Source organism: Cnephaeus nilssonii, assembly GCF_951640355.1.
Source record: "Cnephaeus nilssonii genome assembly, chromosome: 6".
Taxonomy (NCBI): domain Eukaryota; kingdom Metazoa; phylum Chordata; class Mammalia; order Chiroptera; family Vespertilionidae; genus Cnephaeus; species Cnephaeus nilssonii.
The window spans coordinates 12,907,638-12,927,459 of record NC_137077.1 but is presented as its reverse complement, the minus strand read 5'-3'; the positions used below and the strand labels follow the sequence as shown (position 1 = coordinate 12,927,459).

The 19,822-nt window shown below is 40.5% G+C and overlaps 1 protein-coding gene across 1 annotated transcript; it reads left to right on the top strand.

The window, feature by feature from the left end:
• Positions 1-1,302: 1,302 nt before the first annotated feature.
• HSP90B1 (heat shock protein 90 beta family member 1) lies at positions 1,303-19,439 on the top strand. The gene is made up of 18 exons (XM_079775847.1): positions 1,303-1,471; positions 2,457-2,559; positions 3,240-3,381; positions 3,917-4,033; positions 5,445-5,776; positions 9,642-9,753; positions 10,101-10,223; positions 10,937-11,053; positions 13,114-13,251; positions 13,335-13,412; positions 13,516-13,581; positions 14,048-14,317; positions 14,570-14,815; positions 15,497-15,633; positions 17,653-17,731; positions 17,819-17,974; positions 18,295-18,414; positions 19,147-19,439. The coding sequence occupies exons 1-18, from the start codon at positions 1,423-1,425 to the stop codon at positions 19,174-19,176; spliced, it is 2,415 nt and encodes an 804-aa protein (XP_079631973.1). The 5' UTR covers positions 1,303-1,422; the 3' UTR covers positions 19,177-19,439.
• The last annotated feature ends 383 nt before the right edge of the window (positions 19,440-19,822 follow it).

The following is a 19,822-nucleotide window of genomic DNA, read 5'->3' as shown; positions in this document are numbered from 1 at the left end:
AGGCGCAAGCTGAGTGCGAGGGACTTCCCTCACAGGAAAGACACCTGGTGTTGTGTGTCCTTCTGGACGCTGACTGGGTATTTCTATGAAGTTACAAAGTTACACTCCGTTTCTCATTTGCAGCCCCACGGGTTTTGCTTTCAAATACCTGCAGGTGTATCCTCCTTTAAACTAAGAGGTTTTTGTTTTTTTTTCCTTTCCTGTGCTAGACCGGACTTCGCGACCATTCTCCTGACTTACAGCAGATTAAGGCCAACTTTAGGAGCAAGTTCAGGGCATCAAAGTAGCTCGCAATTTCCATTAAAAAATAAATAAAAATAAAGCCCCACTACCCTCTTCTGTAAACCAAATTAGGGAGGCTTCGGGATTCCGGCAGCGGAAAAGGCAGAGGAAGTGAAGACTCAGGCTGCCCAAGTGACTCACGAGAAGTCACTTTTCGGAAACGTGCGTCTCCGAGTCAGAGGCGGAATCTAGACCCAGAGAGGCCGACTCGCCTAACACCAGGTGGCCTTAGCCCAGGCATGGCGGCTTTTTAGTCCCGCTTCTTAAAGCTGTCAGCTTCTGCAAACAGAACAAAATATAAGTTCTAAGTCACGCAGCGCAGACTTCACCTCAAGACAAGCTGGGAAAATGCAGAAGAAAAGGCCAAACTAGGCTTCTGGTCAAAGACTACGATTCCCAGTGTTCAATGCAGTGTACCCCAGTATGTTGCATGCCGGGAACTATAGTGGCTCACAACCCCCCGATCTCCATCCCCTCCATCTAAAAGCAATCTTGGGATTTTCAGCCTCTCCGGTGTTTCTCTTTTCCGAGATGCACTGCCAAACAGAAAGCTGACAGAGAAGAGTCGCACTGGAATCCTCCCAGCGTGACCCCACGCGAAGATAGGGGAGAGCTGAAGAACGCGTTGCCACGGCTACCGTTCCCCTGGTCACGAAATAAACGCTCTCTAGGATCCGGAAGTAGTTCCTCTGCGACCTCTCCAAAAAGAGGGATGTGTTCTGACCTGACGTTTATCGGACTGTTTCCCCCAAAGAGGCCAAAGCTTCCCAGGCACAGGGGCGGGCCCGCGTGAGAGGGGCCCGCGGAGCCATTTGATTGGAGAAAAGAGGCTAAGGATGACCAATCGGGAGGAGCCACGCTTCGGGCATGGGGAACCGCACCTGGACAGCTCCGATTGGTGGACTGCGGTCCCCCCCACGAGTCCCCATTGGGTCCAGAGAGTGCGTGGTGCGGCACGATTGGTGGGTTCGTGTTTCCCGTCCCCCGCCCTCGAGAAGTGGGGTGAAAAGCGGCCGGACCCGCTTGGGGGTAGTGGGCGGACCGCGCGGCGTGAGGTGTGAGGATCTGAGCCTTGGGGTGGCGGGGCGGAGGCGGCTCCTGCGATTAAAGGAGACTTGAGACTCTCACCGGCCGCGCGCCATGAGGGCCCTGTGGGTGCTGGGCCTCTGCTGCGTCCTGCTGACCTTCGGTGAGTGATCCCGGAGGAGCGGGCACCCTGGGACGCCCCCCCCCTCCTCAAGCGCGGCCTCTTCTCGAAGATTCTTGGGGCGTTGAGCCTGGGAGGGGGACAAAATAACCGGGTCTGCGCTGCACCTAGGGGACCATCGCCTTTCCTCGAAAGAGGCTTAGGGACTTTTCGTTTACTCTTGCTTCGCTGGAAAGAGAAAAAGAGAACGGAGTTATTTAAATCCCGTGCAGATCTCCTAGTGGCGGCCTGCAGATCTCAGCCATCTCGCAGGGGGGCCTCTCTCGAGCTCTCGCTCCCCCGAGAGCATTGCTGGGGCCCCGTCGGGAGGACTTTTGCCCACGCCTCAACCTTTGGTCTGAGCTCCTGGACCCCCGTCCCCCCGGCCCCCCCCCCCCCCCATGTTTTCCGACTCCTCGCGAACGCGCGTTTCCTTTCTTAGGTCTGGGCTGGGGAGCGTGAGGTCCTGGATCACCGCAGAGGCAATGTTGGATTCACTGGTGCTCCAGCTCCTTACGTGTCTTCCCCTTCTCAGGCCCCTGGGCCCAATTTCAGTTCCCCTCGCCAGAGTTTGCACAAAATCCTGCTTGTACTCTGACCTGTGATTTCGAAGGCCTGGGTTTTGTTTGGCATGGCCAGTTTGGAGGCCTTGTCTTGGCCTGCGCGCAACACGTGTGAATGTGGAAGGATCCTGGTATCAAACCTGCTAAGTTATAAAGGCTCGAGGGTGCCTCCTTAGAAGCGATGGCAGCCTCCGTGTTTCAGCATCTACTGGGGAACCTCAGTGTCTGAACCTAAATAAGCAATATGCGGACTTGGATTTACATTGGCTATTAAAACCAGTGGGTCCATTCCCCCATCCCCATCTCCCGTGTTTAACAACTGAATTTTGCAACCCCCTATCCTTGCCCTTTTTATTTTCCCTCTGGGAAGTACATGAAGCATCGTTGTGTTAAGAGGTTTTTTTGGTGTTAAAATCTTCCTTCAGGGTCAGTCCGAGCTGATGATGAAGTCGATGTGGATGGCACAGTAGAAGAGGATCTGGGTAAAAGTAGAGAAGGCTCAAGGACAGATGATGAAATAGTACAGAGGTTTGTGTTCATTTATAACTACCTGTATAAACTCTTCTGAACACTGGAAAACTGTGGCTTCGCTTGTATTTCCAAAATTTAATTAGCTAAAAAATGCTCAGAAAATGTATCAAGCATGTGCACACATGAGTATCTTCTAACCGGCCCCCAAGAATGGTCCAACTTGAATGAATGCCTTTGAAAATTATTTTGATAACTGTATTGCAGAATACTTGCACTATAACCTTAGGAATTTAGAAAAGACGTTTAGTTGATTTTGTCCTCAGGGTGTCCTTAGTAATTTTAAAAAGAGGATTTCTGTCAGTTGAACCGTGTTTTAAAATGTGTCCTCCTAGGACTTAGTTTTGTAGACCTGTAGAAGCCAGAGCTTCCCTGGGCAAAGGGGCGGTTCCACGTGTGAGGGAACATAAGTGAGTATGACTGCTACTTAGTGGAGGAAAGTTGGGTTTATTTTTCTGACATTTTTAAGAACTGAGTATTTCCAATGCAGTGTTAAAGGTAACCTACTACTGTGGTAAAATAATAATGAGATGGTAGATTAGTAACATTTTATAAAGGTCGCCAATTTACCCTTTTAACCCTTGAGACCATCTTAAGAGACTCCAGTGCTCTCAGCACAGATCATACAGTTTTGGAGGGAACTAAGCAATGCTTATTTGCTTGTCAAATTTACTTTTTAGAGAAGAAGAAGCTATTCAGTTGGATGGATTAAATGCATCCCAAATAAGAGAACTTAGAGAGAAATCAGAAAAGTTTGCCTTCCAAGCTGAAGTAAACAGAATGATGAAACTTATCATCAATTCATTGTATAAAAATAAGGAGGTAAGCAACCTATGGCTCGGATAATTATTTTTCTCTGTATGGTAGCACACTTGTTTACTTTCATAGTAAGTGTACTTAGTGATTCCAAATAAGTAGTAAGATTTCAATTCCCTGTAGTGTATATACAAGAATTGCTACTAGATACAGTGTGTGGGGGGTGGGGGAGGTGTTATGGGGAATGGGAGGTTGTTAGGCATTTTGCCTTCTTTTTCCTTTCCCCTCCAAATATGTTCATGGCCTGCTAAACAGTTGTGAGTCGTTAAGGACCATTGCTAACCAAGCTTCATGCATTTCGTACCTAAAGATCACTAGTAGAATGGTGTTACTGCTCTTAACCAATTCAGATATCCCTTCTAGTTGCTACAGTCTTTTGTGTAAAGAGCAGTACCTCCTTTTACCAAGAGAGTAAAGCCACCTCTTTACATAAAGTGCTTTTTTAGAGTACAGAGGAGAAATAAAATGAATTTGACATTAAATCTAATGTCTTGTGTATCTTGAGACTAATCTAACTGTATTAAATCTGGCCTCCATTTAGATTTTCCTGAGAGAACTGATTTCAAATGCTTCTGATGCTTTAGATAAAATAAGGCTAATATCACTGACAGATGAAAATGCTCTTTCTGGAAATGAGGAACTAACAGTAAAAATTAAGGTAAGCTTAAACAATTTTCTTTTAAAATAAAAAGAAACCTTGGTGACAACACATAATCGGTCAAGATAGACTAGGTTATGCTGCAGTAACAAATATTCCCCCAAATCTCAGGGAATTAAGCCAGGGGTCAGCAAAATACGGCCTATGGGCCAAGTCCAACCTGCTGCCTGTTTTTATAAATAAAGTTTTATCAGAACATTTCCATGCCTACTTGTATATTATCCGTGACTGCTTTTGTGCTGCGTGATAGAGTTCAGTAGTAGTTGTGACAGAGATCATACGGCCCATAAAGCCTAAAATATTTAATCTCTGGCCCTTTTACAAAAAAAGTTTGCTACCCTCTGGCTTAAATCAGTCACAGGCTGCCTGTGGCCTTTGCTTTATATCATCTTCATTCCCTGACATAGGCTGATAGAGCAGCCATCTGGAGTGTAGCTGGTTGCCATGGTGTAAACTAAAAGCTTGGAGGGTCTTACATCAATTAAAGGCTCCACACTGAAAGCCACACTCTTAGTTGCAACTTATTGGCCAGAACTAGTCATATGGCCTCACCCAGCCATAAATAGAGGAAGTATATTCCTATTATGTTCCTAGAAGGCAGAGAGTCGGGAATATTCAGTAAAAATATTGATCACCACAGATTCTAAACCCAGAAGTCATTCAAGTTTTAGATTTTTATTTTCTACCAAAGAAATAGGCAAAACATAAATTTTTATTATTCTTGAATATTTTCTTCAAAAATAACTTGTTTTGTTTAGTCTGCCTCTACCCTTTGACAATTAGATCAGTCTCTGCCCTCTTTATATTGATACTTTCTCAAACACACTAAACTTAAAATTATTCTCTATAAAGAAAGATGCTATACTTAATACATGCATTTTCTGAAAAGCCCATAAAAGTATGGAGGAAAATATATTTAGTTTTCTGTATTGGAATTGATGTTGCCCAAAGCTGAGAATCCTACATAATAAAATGGTAATATGTAAATTACCATCACTCCGCTACGCCCACGATTGGGCCAGCAGGAGGCGCAGGGGGCAGGACTCAGGGTGGCGGGGGTAGCTGATTGGGCCAACAGGACACTGAGCTCTGGCGCCGCGAGCTCAGCGTCTGTGCCATGGCTGCGCCGGAGGCTTTCGGAAGGCCTGGTGCACCAGCTCCCCCGCGATCAAAAGCCAAAGCTGGGGAGCTGGCCGGCTGTCTGCTCCGGCACAAGGCCTTTCGAAAGCCTCCGCCGCGCCGGAGGCTTTCGGAAGGCCTGGTGCACCGGTGGACAGCCAGCCTGCTGGTGCACCAGGTGCATGATTAAATCATGCACTGGGCCTCTAGTTTTTCAATAATAGCTCAGTATTTACTTTCATTCCATTAGTATTAAGCAAATATAATTACCTTGTTTTTGTCTTTCCTTTAGTGTGACAAGGAGAAGAACCTGCTACATGTCACAGACACTGGTGTAGGAATGACCAGGGAAGAGTTGGTTAAAAACCTTGGTACCATAGCCAAATCTGGGACAAGCGAGTTTTTAAACAAAATGACTGAGGCACAAGAAGATGGCCAGTCAACTTCTGAATTGATTGGCCAGTTTGGTGTCGGTTTCTATTCTGCCTTCCTTGTGGCAGATAAGGTTATTGTCACATCGAAACACAACAACGATACCCAGCACATCTGGGAATCGGACTCCAATGAATTTTCTGTAATTGCTGACCCAAGAGGAAACACTCTAGGCCGGGGAACGACAATTACGTGAGTGTTACTAATTCCTAATAATAATAATAATTGATAGTCCTAATGAGGATCTTCACTCTCCAGTTCAGGCTCTCTAGGCAAATGGCTTATTCTGGACCAGTAATTTCCTTGCCTATAAAATGAGGAAATTGAATTGTTCTCATCACTTGAAGAAATATCTGAGGACCTAACACAGAGCTATAATGGCTGCTGTACGTATAGGACATAAGTAGGAAGGGTTAGCTCTTCCAGGGCGAAGGCAGATGAGGCCTCAGAGCAGTGGCTTGGTCCAGGTTTTCAGGGAAGCAAGACTTAGACTCAGTCTGTGTAGCATCATGGATAAAGGGGTGGAGGAACAGCGTGTTCACAGGATTAAAGTCTTCTGAAGGATGGCAGGACTGGATGAGAGGAGGCTCCTTGGGTGACCATTAAAATATTTAAGATCTGTGGTAACTGGGTTGTAGTCTCATTTGAGGATAATTAGAAATGATTGAATTTGAATTCATTTTAAGCCAATAACTATTGTTAGTGTAGATGAGGCAGGTCTTATGCCCAGTATCACTTGGTTACATCACAGTGAAGTAGACAGGGCAGCTTTTTTTCTAAAGGTCAGTAGACTTACCTAGTCCTGCAAGTTTCTAGAATAGAGAAAGTATTTCTCACATGTTATGTGCCTGAAGTCTCACTTTTTTCCCCCTTGATTCAGTTTTTAATTTTCTTAACATTAAATATTCAAGTAGGAAAAAAGCAGATATCTTATCATTTTGACCAATTTTCTTCATCCCAAAAGGTAACATTTCCTGTCTTCATGGTCACAGATGTTCTTTTAATGAAGGCTAATTAGAGAACTGCATTTCAGTACTTTTACTAATTTATTCGTCCCAATTTACTTTTCCCTGCCTTTGTTATTAACATTGATACCTCCTAGTCTCATTAGGAGGCATCACTAATAGTCATACTCCAGAGCCCTCTCTCATTAGGTGTTAGAGTGTAGGTAATCACATCTCTGAACTAGAAAGAACTAGAAAATGATGTCCCAAGAGATGCTGATGTCTTAAAGTGCTGAGAGAGAGGCAAGATTGCCTAGATGTAAGCTTTATGAAAGCAAACATTTTGTTGACTGCTCTGTTCCCAGAACCTAACACTTGACAGGTAAATATTTGTATGAATGAGGTAATCAGAGCAGTTTTATGCAAGTCCCATGGATGCTTGATAAGTAAGTGGAACTTTACAACAGGTTCTGCTTTCCCTGGGCAAAATTGCCTTTTCCTTCAAGTCTTCCTACCCCACCATTCACTCAACGGATTCTCATTTCAATGCCTATTACCTGCTAGTATCGGAGAATAAGACAGGTGTGGTCCCTGCTCTCACAGGGCTCATTCTAGTAAGGGGGGAAAACATGAAGTCATTTCAGAGTGGCAAATGCTAGAAAAGAAGCTAAGGGACACCTCCCTTACCAGAAGGCCTTTCTGAAATAGTGATAAGTTCAAATATTCCAGGCAGCAAGCACAGCATGTTGAAAGTTTCAGAGACAAGCCTATTTGAGGAACTGAAAGTCTAGAGTGGCCAAAGGAAAATGGAGAGTGAAGTCCAGGAAATGACAAAGTCAAGATCCTGTCCTATATCCAGGACTTCATCTCTGTTCATACCTTTAAGTTAGCCTCTGCTGTACCCTTATGGGAAATTTTGTGACGATTAAATGAGATCATGAGATATGATTGCTTCTGTTCTTCCTACCACAATGAGAGTGGCATTCTACATTTTTTTCCTAAAGCTAGTCTCCATGTGATCTCTCATCTTACCTCCTTGGAGACTACCATAAATTAATTCCTACCCCATCTTTTAAAGTCAGCCTTTCCCCCACACCTCCCTTTTTCCCATCAAAGTGTGAGCATGTCCTGGTCTCTGGGGTAGGACGAAGGCAGGTGGTGCCATCCTCTTTCGGGCACACTATTTCTCCCCCTCCACAGCTGAGCTTAAAGAAGTACACTTGGCCCTCGCCGGTTTGCCTCAGTGGATAGAGCGGTTTGGCTCAGTGGATAGAGTGTCAGCCTGCGGACTGAAGGGTCCCGGGTTCGATTCTGGTCAAGGGCACATGGCCAGGTTGCTGGCTTGATCCCCAGTGGGGGGCATGCAGGAAGCAGCTGATCAATGATTCGCTCTCATCATTGATGTTTCTATCTCTCCTTTTCTCTCTGAAATCAATAAAAATAAATAGAAAATTATTTTTAAAAAATAAAAGGAAAAAAACATAATTTATTAAAAAAAAAAAAGAAAAAGTACACTTGTCTTTGCTGCTACTTCACCTTTTGTCATACCTTTCAACTGAAGTAATTGACCAGTAATCCTTGTTGCTAAATCCAGGGGATTTAGGGATTTTTTAAATGACATTGCTCCCAGCAGTAGATTGTCTTTTTTTTCTTAGTTTTTCTGTGGTGTAGTCTACAGAACTGGCTTTCTGCTACACACTTCTTAAGACTGTCCACTTACCTAGCTTCCATGACCCTACAAATCTTTTTAGATTTCCTTTGCCCATTTCTTAAATATTGATGTTCTCTTTCTTTAAAAGTTAAGTTTGAGCCCTTTTCTCATTATCCTTATGTTCCTCATTTAATTCTTAAAGGGCCAGCTAGTAGATGATTTAACCTTGCAATCATAGGATTTGTCACATGTCTCAATTCTGCTGTTGTCCCTGACAGCAACCATGGACAACATATGATGAGGTTGTGTCCCAATAAAATTTTTTTTTTAAAGAGAATTGGAATATTTTTATTTTTATTGATTTCAGAGAGGAAGGGAGAGGGAGAGAGAGATAGAAACATCAATGATGAGAGGGAATCATTGATTGGCTGCCTCCTGCACACCCCACACTGGGATTGAGCCTGCAATCCAGGCATGTGCCGTTGACTGGAATTGAACCTGGGACCCTTCATTCTGCAGGCCAGTGCTCTATCCACTGAGCCAAACCAGCTAGGGCCCAATAAAATTTCTTATGTGGGCGTCAGCCATACACAGTTTGTTGACTCCGGTCAAGATCTCACTAATGGTCTGTTCATATATCTAATTGCCATTTAAATATTACTAAGATGTCAAACCATCAGCTTCCGCTTGCATCCAAAATTGAACTCTTTCCCCAACTCAGCAGCTCTAAGATACTCTGCTCTGAGACCAGAGACTTTGTCACCTCATTTTTATTGGGAGCACGAACATCAAGATATGGGCTATCTGCTGTGTTTGAGAATATTGTGATTTGTTATTTTTGGTGGATGGAGGGAAGGGTTTGCAGAGGGGGCAGTAAGTGCCAATACAACTTTCTGTATTGGAGTTAGCTAGCCAGTGTGGCAGTGCAACTCAAGACCAACTTCAAATTTTACTTGAATACTTACATTTGACTGGTGGCTACTGTTTTGGATGGTGCAGATATAACAATAATTCAGATTAATTTTCTAGTTTTTTAAAGAAACATTTTTATTAGGGGTTTGCTATCTATAATAATCATTTGATTTCTAGACTAACTTTTAGAGTACATATAATTCCACTTTTCTCTAGAATGTTTTCTCGCCTTAAGCTATCTTAAGATTTCAGTTTTTCAAATGAAAAAAACCCAATATATTTAGAAGGTTGGGAACATTTTCATTTTCTACTTGGAACTAAGGTTATTCTCCACTTGGGATTGCAAGGAAGGTTTTTTTTTATTATATCCATATTTGGTGTATTTGCTCACAAACCCTTATTGGTGACGAAAGTTCTTAATATTTTCTTAGTAGAGAGGATATCTTGGATTAAACAGAACTACTGGCTATTAGCATTGTCAAGAAGGCAAATTTATAATCAACTCATTTAAACCATAGATGTGCCTATAAATGTCTTTTTTCCCTTGCAGCCTTGTTTTAAAAGAAGAAGCATCTGATTACCTTGAATTGGATACAATTAAAAATCTCGTCAAGAAATACTCACAGTTCATAAACTTTCCTATTTATGTATGGAGCAGCAAGGTAAATCTATATTGCTAAAAATTTATATGTATCACCTTCGCATTTTAAAATCTGTAATAATATAAAAGTGTAATATGCTAATTATGCAAGGGAAGCTGGGTCCTGGGTGCCAGAGAGAAGCTGGTGCCAGCAGCCGGGGGAAGGAGCTACTCTTGCACGAATTTCGTGTCTCGGGCCTCTAGTATTTAATATTTAAAGAAAGCTAAATGTGGTTTTCTCCAGTTCAGGTATTTGGGTTTCCTCACAGAAGACCTATTTTTTTGAGTTGTCCTTTTGTTTTATATTCTACAGATGAAATCCGAATCTTTAAAGGAGTTTAACCATAATTCTACTTTCTACTTCAACAGACTGAAACTGTTGAGGAACCCATGGAAGAAGAAGAAGAAACAGCAAAAGAAGAAAAAGAAGAATCTGATGATGAAGCTGCAGTAGAAGAAGAAGAAGAAGAAAAGAAACCAAAAACTAAAAAAGTAAGTCTGGTTTATGTCCCTCCTTAAAATATTGTTCAGGATATATTAGAAAACCTAAGTAAGCACTCATTTGAGGCAAGCTTCAGTTTTTAAAGGTTTCCAAATGCTAAGTCCATCTTACAAAAAATCAGAAGTGTGTGCGTGTGTCTGCACCTATGTTTCTCCTAGAAATTTGAAAGTGCCAAACAGCTCATTTTTATGAGTTTCCTGACTTGTATATATTGCTCAGGACTGGTGGCTTACATGTTTTGAATTATAAAATCTTTAAAAAGCGTTCTGCATCTTCTTTTGTCATGTAGGTATTAACTATAAAAGTAGTTCTCTGGCCTACTCAGGAAGCAGAGTAGGTAGAAGTTGTGGTGGGTTTTGAGGAATATTTATTTTAAGATGTTGGATTTCTGTAAGTCAGGAAATATATAATATGTATATTCTTCTAGTCTCAAAACATTTTTAAGAAATAACATTTTAGCTAAAAATAATGAAAAATTTGTCTTTTTAATTATAATGATAACCAGTTGTCTTTTTATATTAAATATCAATCTTTGTTGAGAAACCCTTTTATTTTATTTTAATTTTTTATATAGTTGGTAGGAACCATACTAGATTAGAGGTATCCTTTGTTCCTTCCCATGTTCTCTTTTGAAATGTCCTAAAGCTACGGTTTCCACTAGTGTAACTGCTGGGAGAGACTAATTAAATACTGTTAACTTCAGGTTGAAAAAACTGTCTGGGATTGGGAACTTATGAATGATATCAAACCAATATGGCAGAGACCATCAAAAGAAGTAGAAGAGGATGAATATAAGGCTTTCTACAAATCATTTTCAAAGGTAAATATTTAGAAAAATGTGATAAAAAGGTACTAAATTCTAAAATAAGTTTAAAATAATTTATAACTACAATTGATTTCCTTTTTAATCTTGTGTATTTTATTTTATGCATTAAAAAAATTACTCTGAGAAGAAATCTGTAGGCTTCACCAGGTTGCCAAGAGGTCTGTGTTATAGAAAAAAAATATACCTCCATGAGTACGTGTTTGGTTTCTACTATAGAACCAATAAAACAAAGTTGTGTTATTGAGTGGCTTTTAACTAATTCTTTAAAGAGCGTGTTTACAGCAACATCAAATAATTACTGTGAGGTCATCGCATGCCTAGGCAGGAATAATTGCTAACTCTGTTTTTTCTTTTACTAATCCCTTCTTGTAACTCTTAATCCAAAACTAGCAGAGATTAAGACTGTTCCAAGTTAATGTTTTCCCAAACCACATTTTGTACAAAATAGAATAGTTTAATGTACTTATTTAGCATAGCTAGATAGAATACTTAATATTCTATGATTGTATTGTCCTTTACTCTTTATTCCATTTATTGATTTGTTACTTAACCTTGTTTTCCTTAACATTAACATCCAACCATCCCTTAAAAACTCTCAAAACTTTCCCTTGGTTCTCTAAAGTCTAAATTATAATTTTTTTATATTGTACATGTTGAACTAATACTATTTTGGGTATGTTGGGTTAAATAAAATATATTAACTTCACTTGTTTCAACTTAGAGCTGCCCCCTGCCCTAACCAGTTTGGCTCAGTGGATAGAGCGTCGGCCTGCGGACTGAAGGGTCCCAGGTTCGATTCCGGTCAAGGGCATGTACCTTGGTTGTGGGCACATCCCCAGTGGGGAGTGTGCAGGAGGCAGCTGATCGATGTTTCTCTCTCATCGATGTTTCTATCCCTCTCCCTGCCTCTCTGTAAAAATCAATAAAATCTATTTTTTAAAAAAGGAGCTGCCCCCTGGTGGTCAGTGCGTTCCCACAGGGGGAGCGCCACTCAGCCAGAAGCCGGGCTCTCGGCTGGCGAGCCAATGCAGAGGCAGTTGCAGGAGCCTCTCCCGCCTCCGCAGCAGCACTAAGGATGTCCGACTGACACCCCCCAAGGCTCCAGAACTGTGAGAGGGCACAGGCCGGGCTGAAGGAGACCATCCCTCCCCCCGAGTGCACGAATTTTGTGCACCAGGCCTCTAGTTTAAGATAACAGTATTGGCTTACATTATATTTCTAATACACAATTGCCCTAGATGAAGTACCATGGTTAATATATTTTATTTAACCTAACATACCCAAAATAGTATTAGTTCAACATGTACAATATAAAAAAATTATAATTTACTTCTCGGATTTTCTTGTACTGTCTTCAAAGTCTTTTTATATATTTTACACTTATCATTAATCACATCTCAATTTGGAATAGCCACGTGGGTTCAGTAATGGATAATGCAATCTAGAGAATTTCTGTCTTTACACTTTCGTAGCTATTTATATACCTCTTTATATCTACTGCTATAGTCCAAATTCCCTGGGAAAAATCTGTGCCTGAATACTTTCTATGGTTGGCCAGTACACTCATGAATTATTGTATGATTTTGCCATTTAGGCAGGATGGCGGTTTTCCCATCCTGTTCTCTCACACAAGTGGAACCTTCCTGAGTTTAGGAATAATGTTATTGACAGTCACCATGAAAACAACCATGTCATCTTAGTTGCTTCTTTTCCCTCCAGGCCCTCCCCACCCTCTTTTGGTAAGGGGACTTTTTTTAAAAAATATATATATTTTTATTGATTTCAGAGAGGAAGGGAGAGGGAGAGACAGAAACATCAGTGATGAGAGAATCATTGATCAGTTGCCTTCTGCATGCCCCCTACTGGGGTTCTGACTGGGAATTGAACCATGACTTCCTGGTTCATAAGTTGATGATCAACCACTGAGCCACCCCGGCCAGGCAGGAACTATATTATTAAGTGCTAAACTGGACTGTACCGCATAATAAATTACTTAGCCTTTGTACCACCGTTTTTTTATGCCTTTTGCATAATGAAGTACCAATTTTCCATAGGAAAGTGATGACCCCATGGCTTATATACATTTCACTGCTGAAGGGGAAGTTACCTTCAAGTCAATTTTATTCGTACCTACTTCTGCTCCACGTGGTCTGTTTGACGAATATGGATCTAAGAAGAGTGATTACATTAAGGTGGGTTTTTAAGTAATGTAAACAGAATTTTAAATTTGAAAGTACAATTTCCCAAAAGTAACCTTTTTATTTTCTCTGCTTAGCTGTATGTGCGCCGAGTGTTCATCACTGACGACTTCCATGATATGATGCCCAAGTACCTTAATTTTGTCAAAGGTGTTGTAAGTATCTGAAGATTGAGAGAAGGGGGGATTTTTGTTGTTGTTTGGTTTATCTTTTTCCAGTGTTTTTATTGCTCACTGAACTTTCTTTTACCGTATGTAGGTGGATTCAGATGATCTCCCCTTGAACGTTTCCCGTGAGACCCTTCAGCAACATAAACTGCTTAAGGTGAGTACCTCTGGGAAGAGACTGGCTGCTTTGCTCTTTGGGCCACAAAGGACAGTTTCCATTAATAGAGTTACTAGATTTTGAAACTAGTCTTTGGTTGTTGAGGTGAATTTAATTTTATTCTGGAATTCTCAAATCTGGAGAATCTTATTTTCCCCCATTATGCAATTAAAAAAACTTCAAACATATAGAAAAGTCAAAAGAATTACATAGTGAACACATACATATATATATACACACGCACACCCTCTACCTAGTCTAAAGATAGGATATAAACATTAAAGCAGTCTTGTGACTATTTCCACTGACAGCTTAGTTTCTGGTTAGTCCAGCATAGGAGTGCTCATCATACCCTGCCTCTTGATAAACGGCAAGGACAGTGCCCTGCCTTTGTATCTTTGCCTGCTACTTTACATCTGGTATTGAGATGAAGTTCTCTAATCAGTTATTCTTTAATTTTGTTTAGGTGATTAGAAAGAAGCTTGTCCGTAAAACTCTGGACATGATCAAAAAGATTGCTGATGAGAAATACAATGATACTTTTTGGAAAGAATTTGGTACCAACATCAAGCTTGGTGTGATTGAAGACCACTCAAATCGAACACGTCTTGCTAAACTTCTTAGATTCCAGTCTTCTCATCATCCAAGTGACATTACTAGTCTAGACCAGTATGTGGAAAGAATGAAGGAGAAACAGGACAAAATCTACTTCATGGCTGGGTCCAGCAGAAAAGAGGTGAGATGAACGCCAACTGTCAGGGATCGTGGTTTGTAGCTGGAAGTTATAGCCAGTGTTTGAGAACAAAAAGGGAAAACTTAAATGAACTGTAGCAGGTATGAGGTCTGGTCAGTCACTGTGTTCTCTGCACCTCTTTAATTCTCTACCTGCAAATGAGGTTGTTAGTAATATATAAACATAGCTATTGGGATGAACACGTTGACATATCAAGGCTAGATTTGGAAAACTTAGATCTCCTTTATTTTGTAGGCCGAATCTTCTCCATTTGTTGAGAGACTGCTGAAAAAGGGCTATGAAGTGATTTATCTCACAGAACCGGTGGACGAATACTGCATTCAGGCTCTTCCTGAGTTTGATGGGAAGAGGTTCCAGAATGTTGCCAAGGAAGGAGTGAAGTTTGATGAAAGTGAGAAAACTAAGGAGAATCGTGAAGCACTTGAGAAAGAATTTGAGCCTCTGCTCAATTGGATGAAAGATAAAGCCCTCAAGGACAAGGTATTCTTGTGGAAATTAGAAAGTCTGAAAATTTTAGTATTTGCATTTTAAAAAAATTTTGTTTTGCCAACAAATTACACTTAGCACCTGGTTTGCAACCATTAAAACTTGTCAAGACAACATTTAATATTGTGGTTAAATTATTAGGAAGACAAGCTTAAAATTTAGGAACTGCAAAGAATTAAAAAGAAAATAGTGGTTATTCCATATGTAGGTGCTGGGTTTTTTTCCTCTATATTTTTAAAGTTTGTGTTTAAGTATTTCTGACAGAAAATTTCAGATTATAAAATGACAGTGGCGCCGAAACCGGTTTGGCTCAGTGGATAGAGCGTCGGCCTGCGGACTGGAAGGTCCCAGGTTCGATTCCGGTCAAGGGCATATACCTTGGTTGCGGGCACATCCCCAGTAGGGGGGTGTGCAGGAGGCAGCTGGTCGATGTCTCTCTCTCATCGACGTTTCTAGCTCTCTATCCCTCTCCCTTCCTCCCTGTAAAAATCAATAAAATATATATATTTTTAAAAATGACAGTGGCTCCGACAAATATGAATAAGAGGTACTTTAATGGACTGCCTCTATGTTTAGGATCTTAAATGATGAATCCTTGAAGAGTTGAAATGCAATTATCAAATGCATTTAACTATTGATATTTACATGTATCTAACTTCGGTTTCTTATTCCCAGATTGAAAAGGCTGTGGTGTCTCAGCGCCTGACAGAGTCTCCGTGTGCTCTCGTGGCCAGCCAGTATGGATGGTCTGGCAACATGGAGAGAATCATGAAAGCTCAAGCGTACCAAACAGGCAAGGACATCTCTACGAAGTAAGTGTCCTTGGGAAAAGAAAGTTCTGCCACAGCGGTAGCTCTTGTCCAGCCTTCCATACTGAAGCTGGCATTATCTTCAGAGGAACTGATGTGTTACAAGTGTCCACTGTATGTTAGGTAGAAAACAAGTTTACAAAGGGATTCTTCCTACATTAGATTGCTAAAGAAAAGGTCTTGGACTCATGATTTATTTTGTAGTATTTTATACACAAATGCAAGTTTTCTTAATCTGTTACACATAAACTGTATTTGTTTTTTCATTAGACTGTATGTTTGACTTGGTATTTAGACTTTTACATTTTTAGATTTAGTTACAGATGAGGTCAATGACAATTATGTTTCTCAAAAAAGAGCTAAGTTTTGTTTGTTTGTTTGTTTTATTTCTTTATTAAGGTGTCACATATTTGTCCTCATCCCCCCATTCCCATCCCCGACCCCACCCCCCTGTTGTCCTTAACCATTGGTTAGGCTTGTATGCATGCACACAAGTCCTTTGGTTGATCTCTCCCCGCTACCCTCACCCTCTCCTACCCTCCCTCTGAGGCCCGACAGTCCGATCGATGCCTCCTTGTTTCTGGGTGTGTTCTTGTTCATCAGTCTATGTTGTTCATCATTTCCCCTAGATGAGTGAGATCATGTGTTACTAGAGCTAAGTTTTTTTAACCTAAGTAGTATTCCCCACAAAATTAAAGCTAAAATATTGCCCATGAGTTAACAAGTATTTTGAACTCAAGGTCCAGGTATTGGAAGGAAGTGGATCTTTAGTACCTTTTATTTTTAATAAATAAATATTTCAAGCTTGTGTTTTATTGTCACAGCAGTGGCCTTGAAAATAGCTTTTTCCCTACTTTTATTCTCTTATTCTACTTGGAGTAGCTTCTTTCTTATTTGCTATCTAGTAATCATACTTTTTTCCCCAAGGCCTAGCTTAAGGATTCTTCTCACAAATGTATTTACTAAAATAAATACATATATGTACATATATTTCATCACAATTCATCAGTACGTATTTATACAATAAAATGAGAAGGTGCTATCTTGCTTATTTGTTTTGTCCCCTGACTAGATTATAAATGTCAGGTAAAGAGAACAGGTTTTTGCTTATCCCATTGCAATACCATAGTAGTCATTCAATCATTCATTAACAGGAAGTTACTTTTCATTCTGCAAGCATTTGAGCACCTACTGCGTTTATGCATTGATGATCTAAAGTAGATATTACTGCTGTCTTTGTGCCATTCAGACTAGTCGGGATGACAAATCAAGTCATAGTCTTCTAGCCCAGCACAGATCCTGGGTATACCATGACAGGGACAGATGTAATTCCTCCCTGTCCTCAGCATGCAGCCATAGTAGAGCGGACAGTCACCACTGACAGTAAAATGCTAGAGATTGTGAGGGTAGGTTCAGAATTTGGAACTGAGCTCAGATAAAAGAAGTGATTAATTTTTTATGGAACCAGTTTGGTGAGGGCATCATGGAGACTGTGTTATTTGCATACAGCCAGCGTCTGCCTAGACAACTCAGAACTCTGTGGGAACCAGAGCTGCAGTTAAGATAGTGAGAATGAATTAGTGGGGATGAACAAGACATTAAGTCGGTTCATCCACTCAACAGTGTTCTAGGCACTTGGGATTCATTAGTAAATAAAGTAGTTGTCTTTATTTAACTCTTTCATCTAAGCATGTCCATACCCCTTTAAAAGGTAAAGCATGATGTAGCAAAAAAAGGAAATGTATGGACCCTAAAATCTGATGTTAATGTTCTTTTTTAAAAAAATATTTTTATTGATTTCAGAGAAAGGAAAGGAGAAGAAGAGATAGATAGAAACATCAATGATGAGAGAGAATCATTGATTGGTTGCCTCCTGCACAGCCCACACTGGGGATTGAGCCCACAACCTAGGCATGTGCTGTGACCGGGAATTGAACCATGACCTCTTGATTCATAGGTCTATATTCAACCACTGAGCTATGCCGGCTGGGCTGTTAATGTTCATTTTTTATCCCTTAACAGTTATTATGCCAGCCAGAAGAAAACATTTGAAATCAATCCCAGACATCCACTGATCAAAGACATGCTTCGGCGAGTTAAGGTGAGTCACAACTGCAGCCATACTCCTTCATCTTAAATACACCTGTACTCTGTACCTTTTAATCAAGTGTGATTTCTCACATTTCAGGAAGACGAAGATGACAAGACAGTTTCGGATCTTGCCGTGGTTTTATTTGAAACAGCAACACTGAGGTCAGGATATCTTTTACCAGACACTAAAGCATATGGAGATAGAATAGAAAGAATGCTTCGCCTCAGTTTAAACATTGACCTTGATGCAAAGGTTTGTATTCCCAACCTTCCCACATAGGCTTCATTTCTCTTTAATAATAGGCTTCCCAGGATTAAGTGATATACCTCAGAAGTTGGACTAATTTCTACTTTTTAGAAATAATTTATTAAGTGTTTGAATCCTGAGTGTCATGCACTATGCTAAAAATTAAACAGAAATTCTCTTTTTATATCTTTTTTTGGTCTTATCTCAGTTTGTTAGGATGGATGTTAACTCTAATTGGAGGATTGTAAAATTAATTATGATCTTATACATTTAAATGAGCTAAGTGAAAATAGATCCATTAATGAGCTCATAAATGTTGCCCGTAGGTTGAAGAAGAACCTGAAGAAGAACCTGAAGAAACAACAGAGGATGCCACAGAAGACACAGAGCAAGACGAAGACGAAGACATGGATGCCGGAACAGATGAAGACGACGACACAGCAGAGGTAGGACCAATCAATAATGGGACTTGCATTCTTATTTCTGGCAAAGTTAGGACTGTGTAACATAAAGAAGTCAGGCTTACAGAGATCTGCCCCCAAATAGGCCTCTCATATCAAATTCAAAAGCTGGAGCAAATAATTTTTTTTTTCTTTAAAGCAGGGGTCCTCAAACTTTTTAAACAGGGGGCCAGTTCACTGTCCCTCAAGACCATTGGAGGGCTGGACTATAGTTTAAAAAAAACTATGAACAAATTCCTATGCACACTGCACATAACTTATTTTGAAGTAAAAAAACAAAACGGCAAAAACACCCGCATGTGGCCCGCGGGCCGTAGTTTGAGGACGCCTGCTTTAAAGTGTGTATTTTGATCTCTCACTTCTTTTATTCCTTTAGTCATCCATTCTTGAGATGTTTTTAAACAGATTTTTCCGTAGCCTACAATGCTTCTATACTCTTGGCCATTTCCTCTCCCTTACTATATGGTAATATCAGGGTGTTTTAAATTTTTATTGTGTTCAGGGTGGTATACAGGTCTATGCTCAATAGGGGGCATTGACTTTTGGTGGGTTCTAAATTATTTAAAATTTTTTGCAGATTAGCAAGGTGAGTTTTAGTCTACAGCTGAAATAATGGAAATACTTGGCCCATTCATTGTTTTTTCCACATATGAACCTTTTGAGCTAAGGATTTTATTTCTGCTAGCTTTTAATGTCTTCTGATTTTTGTTTTCACAGAAATCTACAGCTGAAAAAGATGAATTGTAAATTACACTCTCACCATTTGGATCCTGTGTGGAGAGGGAATGTGAAATTTAAGTCATTTCTTTTTTGGAGAGACTTTTGGATGCTTCCCCCAGCTCCCTTCTCCCCTGCACTGTAAAATGTTGGAATCGTGGGTCACCGAAAGAGGGTTTTTTAGTTGAATTTTTTTTTTAACATTCCTCATGAATGTAAATTTGTACTATTTAACTGACTATTCTTGGTGTAAAATCTTGTCATGTGTATAAAAATAAAAAAGATCCCAAATATTCAGTGTCTTGCCTTTTTAGTTAAAAAAAAGTTAATCATTTATAGTTAGGAAAGATAATCCTCTTTTTGAGTGTGGGCTGGGCTTTGTGACTGTCTTCTAAAGAATAGAGTATGGAAAGTGGAAAATAGTGACTTCATACCATAGAAACTTGGCAGCCACTACCTTAACCAAGTGATCAAGGTTGGTATCCTCTTACAGAATGTGATAAGAAGGACATTTCACCTCTCGTATTCTTTAAAAAAATCAATAGCCTTAGCCTAATGAGAAAAACATCAGACAAACCTAGAATATATGAATGGTACTCTTCAAAAGTTTCAAGGTTAGCCCAGCTGGTGTTGCTCAGTGGTTGATCATTGACCTAAGAACTGGGAGATCAAGGTT

Coding starts and splice junctions, on each gene's coding strand:
- HSP90B1 (XM_079775847.1), top strand. CDS start 1,423: ATGAGGGCCCTGTGGGTGCTGGGCCTCTGCTGCGTCCTGCTGACCTTC. Junction 4,034..5,444: donor AACTAACAGTAAAAATTAAG/GTAAGCTTAAAC, acceptor TCTTTCCTTTAG/TGTGACAAGGAGAAGAACCT. Junction 10,224..10,936: donor AGAAACCAAAAACTAAAAAA/GTAAGTCTGGTT, acceptor TGTTAACTTCAG/GTTGAAAAAACTGTCTGGGA.